At 36.0% G+C, this 14,336-nt stretch overlaps 1 protein-coding gene across 1 annotated transcript in view; it reads right to left on the reverse strand.

Moving 5' to 3' along the window:
- Positions 1-4,371: 4,371 nt before the first annotated feature.
- camk1da (calcium/calmodulin-dependent protein kinase 1Da) overlaps positions 4,372-14,336 on the reverse strand; it is a 74,175-nt gene continuing 64,210 nt past the window's right edge. The window contains exons 7-11 of the mRNA XM_058772491.1: positions 12,307-12,419; positions 11,777-11,855; positions 10,649-10,736; positions 10,250-10,508; positions 4,372-9,245 (exon numbers count right to left, since the gene is read on the reverse strand). Coding sequence (XP_058628474.1) covers positions 9,115-9,245; positions 10,250-10,508; positions 10,649-10,736; positions 11,777-11,855; positions 12,307-12,419 — 670 coding nt within the window. The 3' untranslated portion in view covers positions 4,372-9,114. The remainder of the gene's footprint in view (positions 9,246-10,249; positions 10,509-10,648; positions 10,737-11,776; positions 11,856-12,306; positions 12,420-14,336) is intronic.

Consider the following 14,336-nt stretch of genomic DNA (forward strand, 5'->3'; position numbering starts at 1 on the left):
ATAATGTATATAAAGAGATTTTGATGCTTTTACAATGATTAAAGTAAACTTAAAAAAAATAATAATAATTTGTCTTTAAGTCAAAATTAAATATCATCAAACAATATCATTAGATTATTTATAAACCTGGTTTTTATATAAAGCTGATATTCCAATGCAAAACTACTAAAAGCCAATATAAAGGACCTACATATACATCACTCCACACACTTCACACAGTTACATCCGGTAACACACACACGCATTCAGGTACTATGATTACACTGAATTAAATGAGATCTGATTCTTCCTTTCTGGTGTAGTTGATAGTAATACATCACAGGTTCACTTATCAAGCAGACAATCCAGTGACGGTTTTTCAGCAAATCCTCACTCATTGTCTCCTTTCATCTGCTGAGCGGAGGAAGGGGAGAGAGGATGTGTTTAACAGTTCCGAGAAATGATGGCCTCACTCATATTCCCAAATGTCTTTAGGAGTTCAGGTTATGAGAATGCTGAACAATCCTGCAGCATCTGGCAAGTCAAACGGACAGATGATCTGTAAAAATGACATTATGATTATTAATTAACAAAAACAGTCCTATTTCACTTATGAGAGGAGACAAATATATTTCCCATTAGGTGTATAAATAGCTGCTCTTGTGAAGTTTGATTAGGATTTCTTATTAAATGATTCAACATGATTCAGTTTGATTCGAATGGACTATTTTGGGTTTGTAATTATTTTCTAACTAAAATATGTAAAGAATTATACTTTGGACAAAACATCAGGAAAGCAAGGAATACACACAGTAAAAAATAGATATTGTTACCTTGAAGATTAATTTCTATTTGAAAAACAGAATAAAATAACCTTATATATATACTGTATATATATATATATATATATATATATATATATAATTTCACAACCCAAATAAATGTTAACTTTGAGCTAACTTGCATTTTCTGAAGTACTTTCTTCACAAACACAAACACACAGAGGAATGGCAGGAGTTTTCATCTGCACAACCCAGTTCTTCCGATAATGAAACTTTGCAGGCATCGTGCAGCTGAAATAAATGTTAAAAACATCCTGAATATTTCTCTTATTCCATATGAAAGAGACCCCGCAGAGTCATATCACACGTGTGATGTTAGAGCGTCTGCATCCTCTCTTTTAAGGAGACAGTAGCTTTGATTTCACTGGTTAGCTGTAGGCTTTCTAAAGCAACCAAAATGACTCACTGTGAGCTAATATTGAACTTTGCAGGACCGCTGCTACACAAAACATTATCACATCGGCATATCAGCATGCTGACAATGCAGAGCGTATAGATCTTAGACGGTTCAATCTCACTCCAACCCAAGCAAACATCATCCAGTCCTCTCATAAACATTAACCTCAGCTGATCCCTCTACAAAACATACCAGACTGACGTTTGTCCACTTTCAACACAGTCTGAGTCTGTTATCAAAGTCTTTGAGCTGCAGATGTGATCAAACAGCAGGAACTGAGAGGCTGGAGGCTGATAGCAGGAGCTGATGATGGACGCTGACTGTGAAGTTAAGAACCACAGAAATAGACTAAAAAAATGGCAATGTTATGGTTTTGGTCACTTGATAAGGGCTGGGAGCATTTCTATGTTAGATCACATTCTGTTGCATAAAGGCAACATCAGTTTGATTTTAAGAAAAGTTAAGAAAATAATAAACGGAACATTCTTAGAACATTCTAGCAAGGTTCTCTCAAAGTTATGAACACATTCTTCCAGTAATGTTAATAAAATATTCATTCAAAGTTATCTTGTTCTAAGAATGTTTGCACAAAAAACATTATTTATACATCATTCATGGATTTTTCTTTTTTCTTTTCTGAAACAGTTTAGTTGGACATTGTTATAACATGTTTTAGAATGTTCAGAGAACATTCAAAAGTAATGTTCCAACAATGTTTGCAGGGTTTCTGAAGGTCTTAAAGTCTTAATTTGCCCTTCTACAATCAATACCTTAAATCAGCGCAATCGTCCTCAGTATTTTTGTCTGATTTTTGATTTTTTTGAAGCCCATTGGCAGATATTTATTCTTTTTTAATCCTGAACTCACTTTATGAGTTTTATTCATTCAACTCATTTAACGTTTACCCAAGAATAAACATTTTAAAAATGTTTTAAAAAGGATGTTTTGAACATTTAGAGAGCATACAGAGTTTGCACAAAGAAAGCCTGTTGAGCATCTTTTGACATAAAGTGAACGTCATTGGTGAGTTAAGATGCTTTCATCCTAATTGAACTGTAAGATATTGTGTTTGAGCTATTGTTGATTTGAGAGAATCAAGACCAGGTAGGTTTGTTTGTGCACTCATGTGGGTCAAACAAAGAGCCAGAGATGCCATCTAATGGCTCAGGTTTTTATTTCTGTGTCTTAATAGCCTGGTGTGTGTATGTAAGTGCACATAATGCTCTGTTGTCTGTTATGTGTGCCACTATTATGGGAAAGTTTCTTCATTTGTACCCCCAGCATCTGCTGAAATGTCCTTCAGCATGATTCAAACAAAAAGATGAAGATTTTCGTGGCTTAGCAAACTATAACATTAGCATGACTCATAATTTCCCACTGTTAGGTTGGATAGAGAGCAGGTCACATGTTGCAGAGCACACTGACACTGGCTCTCGAGGCGATGCAGTTAGAAGTCACTTTTAAGAGGATAATGACAGGGAAACTCTGCTGCTCCCTGCGGCAGCATGGGGGGAAAACAATGTGTGCTGTCCTCCGGGGAAATCTCAGCATCTATTTTAAGATGTTTCGGATGTCGGCGTGTAAAATGAAAGTGGGTTTCTGCATGGTCAGGTCTGCAGAAGAACCTAAAGTGCAGCATTAAGGGTTTGACTGGATCTGGTGATGGTGAGCGGAGAGTGAAACTTCTTTATCTTCTTTGCATTTCTTCTTTTCTGTATGCTTGCTTCCTAATCTAGTTGTCTAATAAACATGGCATTGTATATTATGACTATTGTTGGCTCTTTGACAAAGAGAATAAAGGCGTCTGCTAAATGCATAAAATTAAATTTAACAATAATTTAGCTTTTCACATAATTCCATGTTGAAGTCCAGTTGTAACATCAAAACAAGAAAAATATCTTGGGCAAGAAAACTTATCTTGTTATGCCTTTGAATTGGCAGATATTTTACTTATTTTAAGCAAAAACGGACAAAATTGTGATTTTTTTTTTTTTTCTTTTCAGAAAACAAGACAAAAATATTAAGAAAGTCTTTTTTTTTGCAGTGTATTTTGAAAACATTGATGTCTTCAATTTAAATTTACCTTCATAAAACCTGCATAAATTCAAAAAAAGAAAATTAAGGAAAACTCAATATATCATAAATCACTGAGATGAATAGAAATAGAAATACACTAACCAGCAATTAAATGTATCAAGGGGTCAGATTTTTTTCAACTAAATGTTAGCTGTATATCGCTTTTATTTCATTATATAGACTGATCTAGTTGCTATTGTCAACAATAGGTAAAACATGTATGCATCCACATGTCATTTTGTCAGATATCTGATGAAGTTCCTGTTTACAACAACAAACAGTGCGAGCGAGCCCTGATACTTGATTCTCAAACAAATGACTCTTTTGAACCGGTTCTTTTTAAAATAGTTAGTCAAAGTGACTCAGGTAGCAGTTTGAATCAAATTTGCTGAGTCAGTACAGAGCTGTTAATGAGTGTGTGTATACAGCATATATAGCCTATTGAACATTATTTATCGTAGCAAGGTCCAGTTGTAACTGTGAATCAATTGTAAGAGAAACTGCAAAGGTGAGTGTTTTTTATTTTTATTTTTTCAATATTCTTAACATATAGTGAAGTTTATGTGGCATGCATATGGTAGTTTAAATGTTGCATTTATTTGTTGCAATTTTTTTCCCTCTCTCTCTGCTGGAAAAGCAAGTTTACTCAGGCAAGGCATATGTGTGTGTGTGTGTGTGTGTGTGTGCGTAATGTCTGCTAAGCCGGCAGACAACCTGTACTTTTTGAATATCGAGTAACTTGGCAAGCAAGCTGCAATTTCACTGTCGCCTCCTTGACACAGCTAATGTCTAACATGTTGGCCAGACACACACACAGATGCCAGGGGTCGTACGCGGTCACGCATGGCTGGATGGTTTTCACATGCTCTCTTTCCAGTCTGTTTTGAGTCCGTAACAGCAGGCATCGCCTGAAGCGCTGAGCTGGTGGGAGACCGGCAATGTCCAGCCCCACTGACCGCTAATGAAAGACCACATACACTGGATCCAAACCAAACAAACGACGGAAAACAGTGTTCAAAAGCTAAATAGGGGTCAGAGAGATACTGAGATCCTTATCAAGCCATAAAAGACAAATCATGATCATTCAGGATTTATTTAAGGAAAAAGGAAAGAAAAAGAAAGGAAAGAAAAACAATCATTCATTCCCCATTGCTTTACAGCATGGAATATAAACTCTGATATGTGCAGATGATTGTCAAAGGCATTGGATATACAAGCCCCATATCAACAGAAGATCACGTCACAGTAAAGTTAGTATTTGTATGCCACTCCCAAAATATGATCATCATTGTCACATGCATATGAGTATATAATTCACATTTCACTGGGCAACTTTTATTTCGGACAGGTTGTGTCAGAGATGCAGAGATCACAAGGCCTGCATTATCAGAGTTGCTTTTTTTTTTTTTTAAATATATATTCATATAGATATAGACATATTTCTTCATACACATAGTTACATGGTGAGGACTTTTGAAAATACGCAAACAATCGGTTGAATCGGAAAGCGCATTTAACATGCTCGCAGTTCTTTATAAAACCATTCAATGCGGTTGCAAGGTTTTTTCTTTCTTAATTTGCGAAGAAGTCGACATTCAAGGGACAAGTTTAAAACTGCACAGTCACTGGGTAGCACAGACACTTGTCAGTCACAGCTTTTTCATCGTAAGAGGCAAAAGTGACGCCTGAGTTGGTAAAAAAAAAAAAAAAAAGAAAATATCAGGAAACGATTCGTCCGGAGAAGGTGCATCACAACCGATCATCGTTAAATATTCACCATGTTGCGTGTGTGAAGTTTGTACAATAGAAACGTGATTTTTCTCGGAACGTACGACATTGAGCGAGAGACATATACATCTGTGTGTATTACAGTCAAGTGTGGCCGATAACTGCAGAGAAAGGCAGTGTTTAGAGAACGAGATGAGACACGCAACGGACACACTAACATCTCCTCAGGGACAACATGATAGACACGTCACAATCACAGTCTATTTACAAAGCCTTTGGACACACGGAGTGATTTGCTCTGGACGCAGACAGACCACAGTGATGCTGTAATCGAAGTGAACGGAAACATCGCTCCTCTCTGACCTTCACTGCACTCACTGATTGATCAGGGTGTGTTTGTGTGTGAGCCATGGCACGAGTGTGTGCATGTATTTACTGAATTTCATTACTGTAGTAAGTTAAAATGAGTTCATAGGTTTAATTGTTAGATTTCAAATACATTTATGTTTGGCTTGCAGTGGCAGTAACCATATATAGGTTTATTTATCTTCGTTCTAAACACCCCCATATCCTAATGAGGGTTTAAAAAATTCAAAACCAGCATATCGGACAGATTTCCTGCATTTTACATCCATAAATACACACAGAAGAAAGTGACACTTACAAACACAGAGTACATGAACACTGAAGCCAAAAATGTAATGCCCTCTTACCACAGAAAAACATTTCTAGTCGTCCCTCAAGCAAAAATGACAATTATAGTAATGCACTTACCATGAAAGTCTACAGGGGCAAGAAACGGCAATGAAATAAATGTTAACACTGTAATTTTATTATTTTTTTTCAAGATTACTGGAATATTACAAAAAAGAGAAAATTATAATTTCACACTTTCTACTTTTTAAAATTTTTAATTCAATGCCATTTCTTTACAATTTATTGTGAAATTTACTAGCAATTGTTTGTACATCAAATGTTTTTCATGCAGTTTTCAAAGAATGAGACTAGTTGGGAAAAATTGCTTACTAACCTTCAATTTCAAAAAAAAAAATATGGTAAATTTCATACAATATGCACAAAGGTACTGTTTACATGACAAAACTTGTTTATGTAGATAAAATCAAACTACAAGTCTAGGACAGTCGTCCCACTGTTATCTAGGTGATTAACTAGCTCAAATAACATATTTGTACAGAAAAATTAATAGAGGTGCTTTAAGAAAACCCTCTAGTGCTATTAAATCCTTTATGCCTTTCTGTACGGTTGACTTTTATTCTTACAAACTAAGTGACAAATTGAAATGATTTCCTGTGGTAATCAACATTATGTCACAGATACTATCAAAAGAGCTGAACATTCATTTAAACAACGGTTACTTATCAAACACCTCATGCTTACAGCATAAACGGCTCTGAATGAAACAGAAATGTGCAGTATGGTTCACTCTTTCGTGACATACAAAATCAAAACGTCGCCCCAGTTTCGTGAAAAGCTTTGCAGTGCATCTCTGTTGTGAGATTACAAACTCCTCTCGAGTGTGAAAATGAAGACAAAATGGTGCATGCATGACCTGACTGAAAAATAAACCCATTAGCTCAAACCCCTCACGGTGAAGCGCCCGCCCACACCGAAACAAACATTCAGGATGAAACTAATGGGAAATGCATGAAGATATTCGATGGCACTTTGGAAAATGTCACACACTCCTAAATCTTGTCCATAGACAAGGTTCCCTCCTGTGATATTAACAAACCATAAAGGGCAAAGAAGACATCAGTCACTTTAAAAAACCGACAGGACATAATAAGCAGAGCCGTTCGGGGACAGAAGACCGGTCACCCATCAATAAGGAAGTGTAAAAACCTTAACTTAGCCCTTAAACCAATGCTAGAAATTCAGACACTTTGAATCGTACTGGAAAGATGTTTACAGTCACTGAAAGTTATGCTGCGTTCGCGTTGAGTCAGAATTACGCAATGATGATGACTTTACTGCAAAATACTTAAAAGCCACATTAAATAGCCACTTTTTTTGCAAAATCAGGAAGAGCGAAGAAAGCACACCATGATATGCTGGCTATAATAAAATGACATATCAAATAGAAATATTTAGCTATATATATACAAAACTGCCTTTAAAGTGACGTTTCTATGCCACTAGCATCACAAAATGTTGCAGAAATAGTAACAGGTTTCGTAAAAACTCCTCCGTCTGCCATTGGTCGAATAAAACGGTCAGTCCCACCCTTGACTTGTTTCCAACATGTAATAGAGTGCAATAGTGGTCGCCCACTTTGTCAGCAGCCTTGGATCCGGAAGTATTTTTTCCATTCGTTTTCCTCGTTTAAGAGTTACAAGCCATTAACCAAACCAACCAGAGATGAGGTGACTCACAACATCATAAACAATGATTTGAAGCAAAAAGTATTTGAAAATGGAGAAAAATCTCTCTAATGAGGGAAAGAACTACGATCCCATGAAGCACTGCAAACAACAATCAAAAAAAAAAAAAGATCAAATAAATATAAAACTATTAATTTAAAGATGTGTATGATTGTGTGTGTGTGTGTGTGTATATATATATATATATAAAATAAATATTTAAGTAGTTTGAAATTGTAGGGAGATTACATCAGTCATTAGCATTAGTGGTTCATGGGAGTGTAGTTCTTTTTCAGAATCATGGGCAATGTAGTTTTTCACTAGGACTCCCAATGTTAAAAATTATTATGTTGAAATAATGCTATTGGACGTAAAAAAAATCATATACCATCGATAAACAACCTCGTAGCTCACAGTAGGTGATTAAAGGCTTATAAGTTATGGTTAAAAATCAAATCTTCAATGTAGAAAACTGATGGGATTTACTTCCAGAACCTGACTTTTGCTCTCTATCTGGAGTTTGTAATCATGGTAGGCTAATTCCGAAATGGCGTGAACGTAGCATAACATATCAGTTTTCCCGCATGGTCAAATTGTCATACAATCGTTGTGAGAGTTAAACAGCTGTCCATCATCCTAATTGACATTTTTGACATTATTCCAGCTGGATGAGACAATCTCAAACCATGGAGGCGTTACTAAAGATACCATCACTATGTTGCCCAGTGCAGCTGCGGAATTCCCTGAGAACTCGTACACTGGGCGTAGAAAGACGCTGCCATGGCTTTTTGGGAAATTTGTGTTGTGTATTAACAGTTATACTATATTCAAAAATTAACACTGACTGTCTGTGTGTATTTAAAGTCATGTTTGAAGCAGAGAGTAACAGGATCAAGCTGTTTTTCTCTCTGCTTTAAAAAAAAAAGAAACAAAAAAGTCCAGTAAAATAAGATAACAATCAAACATATTGCATGTTTTAACAGATATCTTGAACTTCCCGATGATAAAACCCGACAGCGAGGTCGCAAATCGGTAATCTCCCATCTCGTAAAACGTTAGCAATTGCGCTACCTGTTCTCGCGTATAAATGTGCAAACAGAAGTCTCGACTCGAAAAATGTCGCAAAACAGTCTAATGTGATTATTAAAAGCACTTCTGCAGGTCAGTGTGACACATCAGTGGAAAACCCCAAAAGATCAAAATGGTAGCTAACGAGAAATACAATAAATCGTGAGTAGATAGAGAAAGTAAACAGGGAAAAGAGGGAAGAGCTAGACATGTTACGATATAGTAAGAAGAATCATTTGACATTGGCGCCGTCCTCCTATAAGGGTGGACACGATCATGCACACGCTTTCGCACCTAAACCTCTGCGCTCTTCGTTTGGTTTTTTTTTCATGGCTGGCGAGGTTCGTAGCACATTCATAGCAAAGACATCACAGTTCTGTCCAGCCGCACAAATTCACTTCTCAAAATGGAAGCCTTCTGCTGTAAATCTCCGTCTCCTGCCGCTGCATGCATTGCACCCTCTAGTGGCCTGGAGGTTAAATGGCAGGAGTGCGTTAGGCGCGCGCAGTGTTGTGAGCCTCTCGGTGGTTGCTATGGCGATGGGTCAGTCCTCTGCCTTATTGGACGGCAGGGCGGGGAGTGGGCTGAGGGGCGGGGCTCACAGGGCAGTGGCCTCCCAGCTCTCTCCCCGCAGAACCTGGCGTCACTTGGTCCCAGTTAGCACTGTGCTCACCGACGCAACTGAGGGAGGGAGTGGCCTGCAGGGCTCTGCCCCTGAGGCAGAGGAGGAAGCAGCTGATGCCAGGGAACAGGAAGTGTGGGGAGGGGCAGTACCTACAAATGCAAATTCATCGGTTAGTGCATTTATGCATTTAAGTTAGAACTAGGGTTAGGCGACTATAGCAGAAAATATATCTAATTTAATAGTTATTCTACATCTGAATATTTATTATATTTGGTTTTAAATGGCTTAAAAATTGTTTTATTTTTTGAAAAGTTAGAAGAGGCATCATTTTGACAGTCATTGATAAAGTGCGATAAGGTAAATATGTTAAAACTTAGTTTTAAAAACATGGGTGTTTTACCACAACATTGAAAAGCCTTACAGCTATAAATATTTTTTTCCACATTTTGTGCAACATTTCTCCTTTTTAGTAAATCATACCATGCAACATGCAACATTTTTTGACAGGGTCAATGTAGTTAACTAAACTAAAAATAATACTATTCAAAACATTTTTGTTAAATAAAATGAAACTGAAATAAAATCAAATGTAAACTTCAACAAAACTTAAAATTTGCCTTTGCAAATTGAAGCACTAAAATAACGGAAATAAATAAATAACTAAACTGAAATAATAATAACAATTAATATATATTAATAATATAATATAATATAAATAAAACCTAATACTAGTAAAACAAAAACTGATAAAAAATACTAAAGCGCATATCAAAGGACTAAAAATTAATTTATTACAATTAAAATGCAACAAAATATAAAAATTAAAATCTCATTCTAAACATAAATTTTTTTTACTAATCTCAAAATAATACTAAACACTGGATGTGAACAAGTGATTAAAATGATTCACTGAAACAGGCATATGAAATGAACTCAAATGCAAAAATGAAACAAACAGCCCAATTTTTTGCCATTATACACACAGCACTCTTATACGTCCAATTCTTGATTGAGCGGGTCTAAATCTGGCCTATTGTTTAAGGAAATTTTAAATAAAATAATTTTTATTGAAATAATAAATTAGATTTTTAAAAGTGCATTAAGATGATTGCAATATTCATGTTGATTAATATGATTTATGACTAATACTTACAGTCTTTGCGTGGTATAGAGGTGGTTCCTGTGGCCATATCGTTAATGAGAACGGCATTTGCGTTGGGAGCAGGTTTGTGGTTTTGGGTAAGAGCCGCAGTGGAGTTTGGTGTGGTGTTCGGCGGTAGGTTTGGAGTCTGGTTGGCGTTCAGTATGCGGTTTTGGTTGGCGTTGTTTGATTGGTCCATGCTGCTCCCCATGCTACTTCCCAACTGCAGTCTTCTCATGTGGCGAACCACGGCCGTGGCGTTGAAGGCTTGCTGATATGTGGAGAGACGAGAGTTCATGGTCAAAAAGACAGCAAAAGGAGGCCAAAAACATACAGTACTCTAAGCTTCACAAGCTCGATTTTGTGTTTCAAAAGGTTACTGGCCTTATTCATAATGTCAATTCTACTTACTCTCCATTTGCTTTTTGCAAAGTTTTTGCGCATTTGTCGACTGACGGACTCATGGATGTTCTTGCAGAGCGCAGTGTCTCCTGCGATCCTGAAAAGCAAAACGACAAAGTCAAAACTTTGCACCCTTGTTCACCTCTTCACTTCGTCCTCTCCTCTCATCGCTCCTCTCCTCTTAAGAAGCACTTTGATTTACTCCAAAGTGTGTAAATTCCCTATGGTTTTCGATCCTTCTGCTCTGTTCTCCAGTTTTTCAGACTCCAGTGTTTGGTAAAGGCTTGTTAAAGGTGCCTGTAGAGGATGTGCTAATTACCGATTAGCGCTTTGGAATACATAATGTGAGATTAGGCGCAGTGTCTTAATTGGCTAGCGTTTATTCAGTAGCTTTCCTCCTGCCCTTGAGAGAGATCTTGCTGCATGATAATAGAGAGACCGAATTCAGCCTGATACTCAGAACATACACGCAATCCCCGGCTGACGCAGACGGCATCTCAATCTAATACCAATGAAACGCTGCACTAATAACAAGAAATAAAGCTCTGTAAGAAATAAAATGCTGTTTATGAGGTCACAGTTTAATTGTTCTGGTACAGATTAAGTGTCTTGGAGGACCCGAAAGACAGTCCAAGAAAATAAAAGTAAATCATAAAGAACAATGATCTGCAGAGACCTACTTGTTGCTGTCACAAAAGGATCTTTATTAACTTTATCATTTAAACAACATCACCTACAGCTCAACTAACGTACTATATTATTTGTAAGAACTGTTTATTATTATTGTCATCAATTTCAAATTTCATTTAATTTAAAATTACAATTGCAACTGTAACATTGCTATTATTATTATTATTATTAACAACAAAATTAACAAAAAAATACTGATTTATTATTTAAATATTACTTTTTACATTGTTGCTGTACAATAAAATGAAATTTCAACTATATTATTTAAATAATAATAATAAATTACTATCATTTTACTTAAATGATAGTTTCACTTTGAATTAAATATTATTATTACTACTATTAAAACATTATTTAAAATATATTTATTTATTATTAAAAAATATTAATAATAATAATAACAATAATAATAATTTATTGTTATTAATCAGGACAGTACAGACTTACCAGGGATGTCGAAGGGCCTGGTCACATGTGTATCGCTTTGTTGGGTCCTTTTCCATCAAACAACTGATGAAGTCTTTTGCTGCACATTAAATATAAAAAAATATAAAAGTTAAACATTACAAAATACAAAACATGAATGTTCTGTAGCTTAGAACCATTAAACTACATTGACATTTCAAGGCATCATATTTGCGTTCTACACTGTGAACCTACACTATGCCACATTTATCCTGTTGGTGAGATAAAACAGAGTTTGGGTTTATCAGTGGAAAGACTGACAACAAAATTTGGATTCATTCACAGTTCCCTTATTTGTAGGTTGGAAGGATTTCATAGAGCTAATGCCCGTGGTGTTTACTGAATGCCAGAGACGGCGCTCAGAGTTTCCTGTAAAAAAATTTTCCTCTCTTACTGGCAGCATGTGCAGTTACTGATAGATGAGTAAGTGAGTGTGTTATAGATTTAAACACCTATAAACCAGACTAATTGCACAATGTGCTTCTTTTCTACACTTCCCAGAGTGAATATACCTGAATCGGATATATCATCCCAGTACGGTGCATCAAACTCATAGTCCGCTTTCAGGATCTGCTCAAAGAGTTTGGAGTCATTCTCGTCATAAAAAGGAGGGTAACCACACAGTCTGTAAGAAAACATAAGTTTATTTTGCCATTTCCATACTTACAGCTCATTCATAGTGTGGAAGTATGTAAGCAAGTATGTGTGGTGGAATTGAACCCACAGCCTTATATATGTAATATCAGTAGTTCTTATATGCTACTTATATTTAAATGGACAGTTCACCTCAAAAATGGATATTTTGTTATTATTTACTCACTCCCATGACTATTTTCCTCTGTTTATGAAGAATGTGCTTGTTGCTTTTCTCCATACAGTGAAATGGGATCCACTTTGTCAAGCTCACAAATGTCAAAAATGAAAGCTTTATAAAAGTTGCCCACATGACTTGTACAAAAACACTAGTAATATAACATAATAATCATAAGGACTACTTTTATATACTTATTTTGTCATATTGCAGATTAGTCCTGAAAAAATAATGCCAGATTTTCATTTCTGAGTGAATGATCCCTTTAGATTATCACTGTAATCCTCTAAAAACACGTCAGCTCACACCTTGATTCAACAGTAAATGTTATGCTTCGTAAATAAACCCCATGGGCTGGAAATCTGAAAAGAAAGACAGCTGATTAAACCTGATCAACGTAAATCAAATTTCCTCAACACATCTCTTGGAATGTTTTTCTCCTCCCATCATCAAAGCCATTAAAATACCTTTCCTCATGGGGAACAGAGGCAGTGGGGGAGAAAGGGATGGTAATTTTCTGCCTGATTTCGACCCCATTAGCTTTGTGTTTTTCCCTCTTCTCGTTGGGTTAGCTAATCAGACGCTAAGAGAATTAGCTACGGTTTCGGCCGGTTGTCACTGCAATAATCACACCTGAGAGGAGGCCAACCATCCATGAGATCTGACTCCAAGCTCTAGCGGACAGCTGGCTCCGAGGAAGAGGTGGGCAGAGGCCCTTGTCGGTAAACACACACCAGAGTTGTTTTAGTATTATTTATATACTTTGATGCTTATTAATATTCTGAATTTGCTTTTATTTTTATATTTCATTTCATAGTATTTTTATGTGGTTTTGTCAACTTTCATTTAATTTTCAAAATATTTAGCTTTAATTGTTTCAGTTTTAGTCATTTTAGAACTTCAAAGTTGCCAGATAATTAAACTTAATTTTATGTTTAAGATCTTTAAGTTTTTAGTGTATTTCTGCTTTGCATCAATTAATGAAGTTCTTAACAGTCAATTCAAAGTTTTGGGTTTAGTTAACAAAAACAACGCTGACAGCTGATGTACAAACTTGGCTTTAGTCAATAAAATCAAAATTTACTTTCACACACATTTTTGGTCTTACTGTGAACAACTAATAAGATTCATTACACTAAAAGTGATCCAATCAGTTCCTAATGGATAAAGTCCGGCCTTATATTTTTCTTCTTGTTTAAAGAATAGTTCCTGAAAAATTTTATGAAAACAGCTATTAAAAACATCACAATAATCCATAACATGACTCCAGTCAATCAATTAATGTCATATGATGCGAAAGGCTGTTTGTAAGAAAGAAATTATCATTAAGGCATTTTAACTTTTAACCGTCACTTCCATAATGCTTCTTTCTGTTAAAAAGTCCATTCCCTGTTCTCCTCTCACATTAAAATCCACTGATATATTTGTTTAGAACTGTTATAGCTGTTTTCGTTTGTAAATGGTGCTTGATCTGTGCATATTTCTCTCCTGACTCAGACGAGATCAGGAGAAAGAACATTTGTATTTTAGCCAAAAGTAACAGTTTGAAGTTAAAATGTCTTAATGAGGGGATTTATTTCTTACAAACATGCAGCTTTTCACTTCACAAGATGTTATTTGATGGCCTGGAGTGGTGTGGATTACTTATGGATTTATTATTGTGATGTTTTTATCAGCTGTTCTTTCTGACGGCACCCATTCACTGCAGAGGAGCCATTAGTGAGCAAGTGA

The sequence above is a fragment of the Onychostoma macrolepis genome, chromosome 04, assembly GCF_012432095.1.
Source record: "Onychostoma macrolepis isolate SWU-2019 chromosome 04, ASM1243209v1, whole genome shotgun sequence".
NCBI lineage: Eukaryota > Metazoa > Chordata > Actinopteri > Cypriniformes > Cyprinidae > Onychostoma > Onychostoma macrolepis.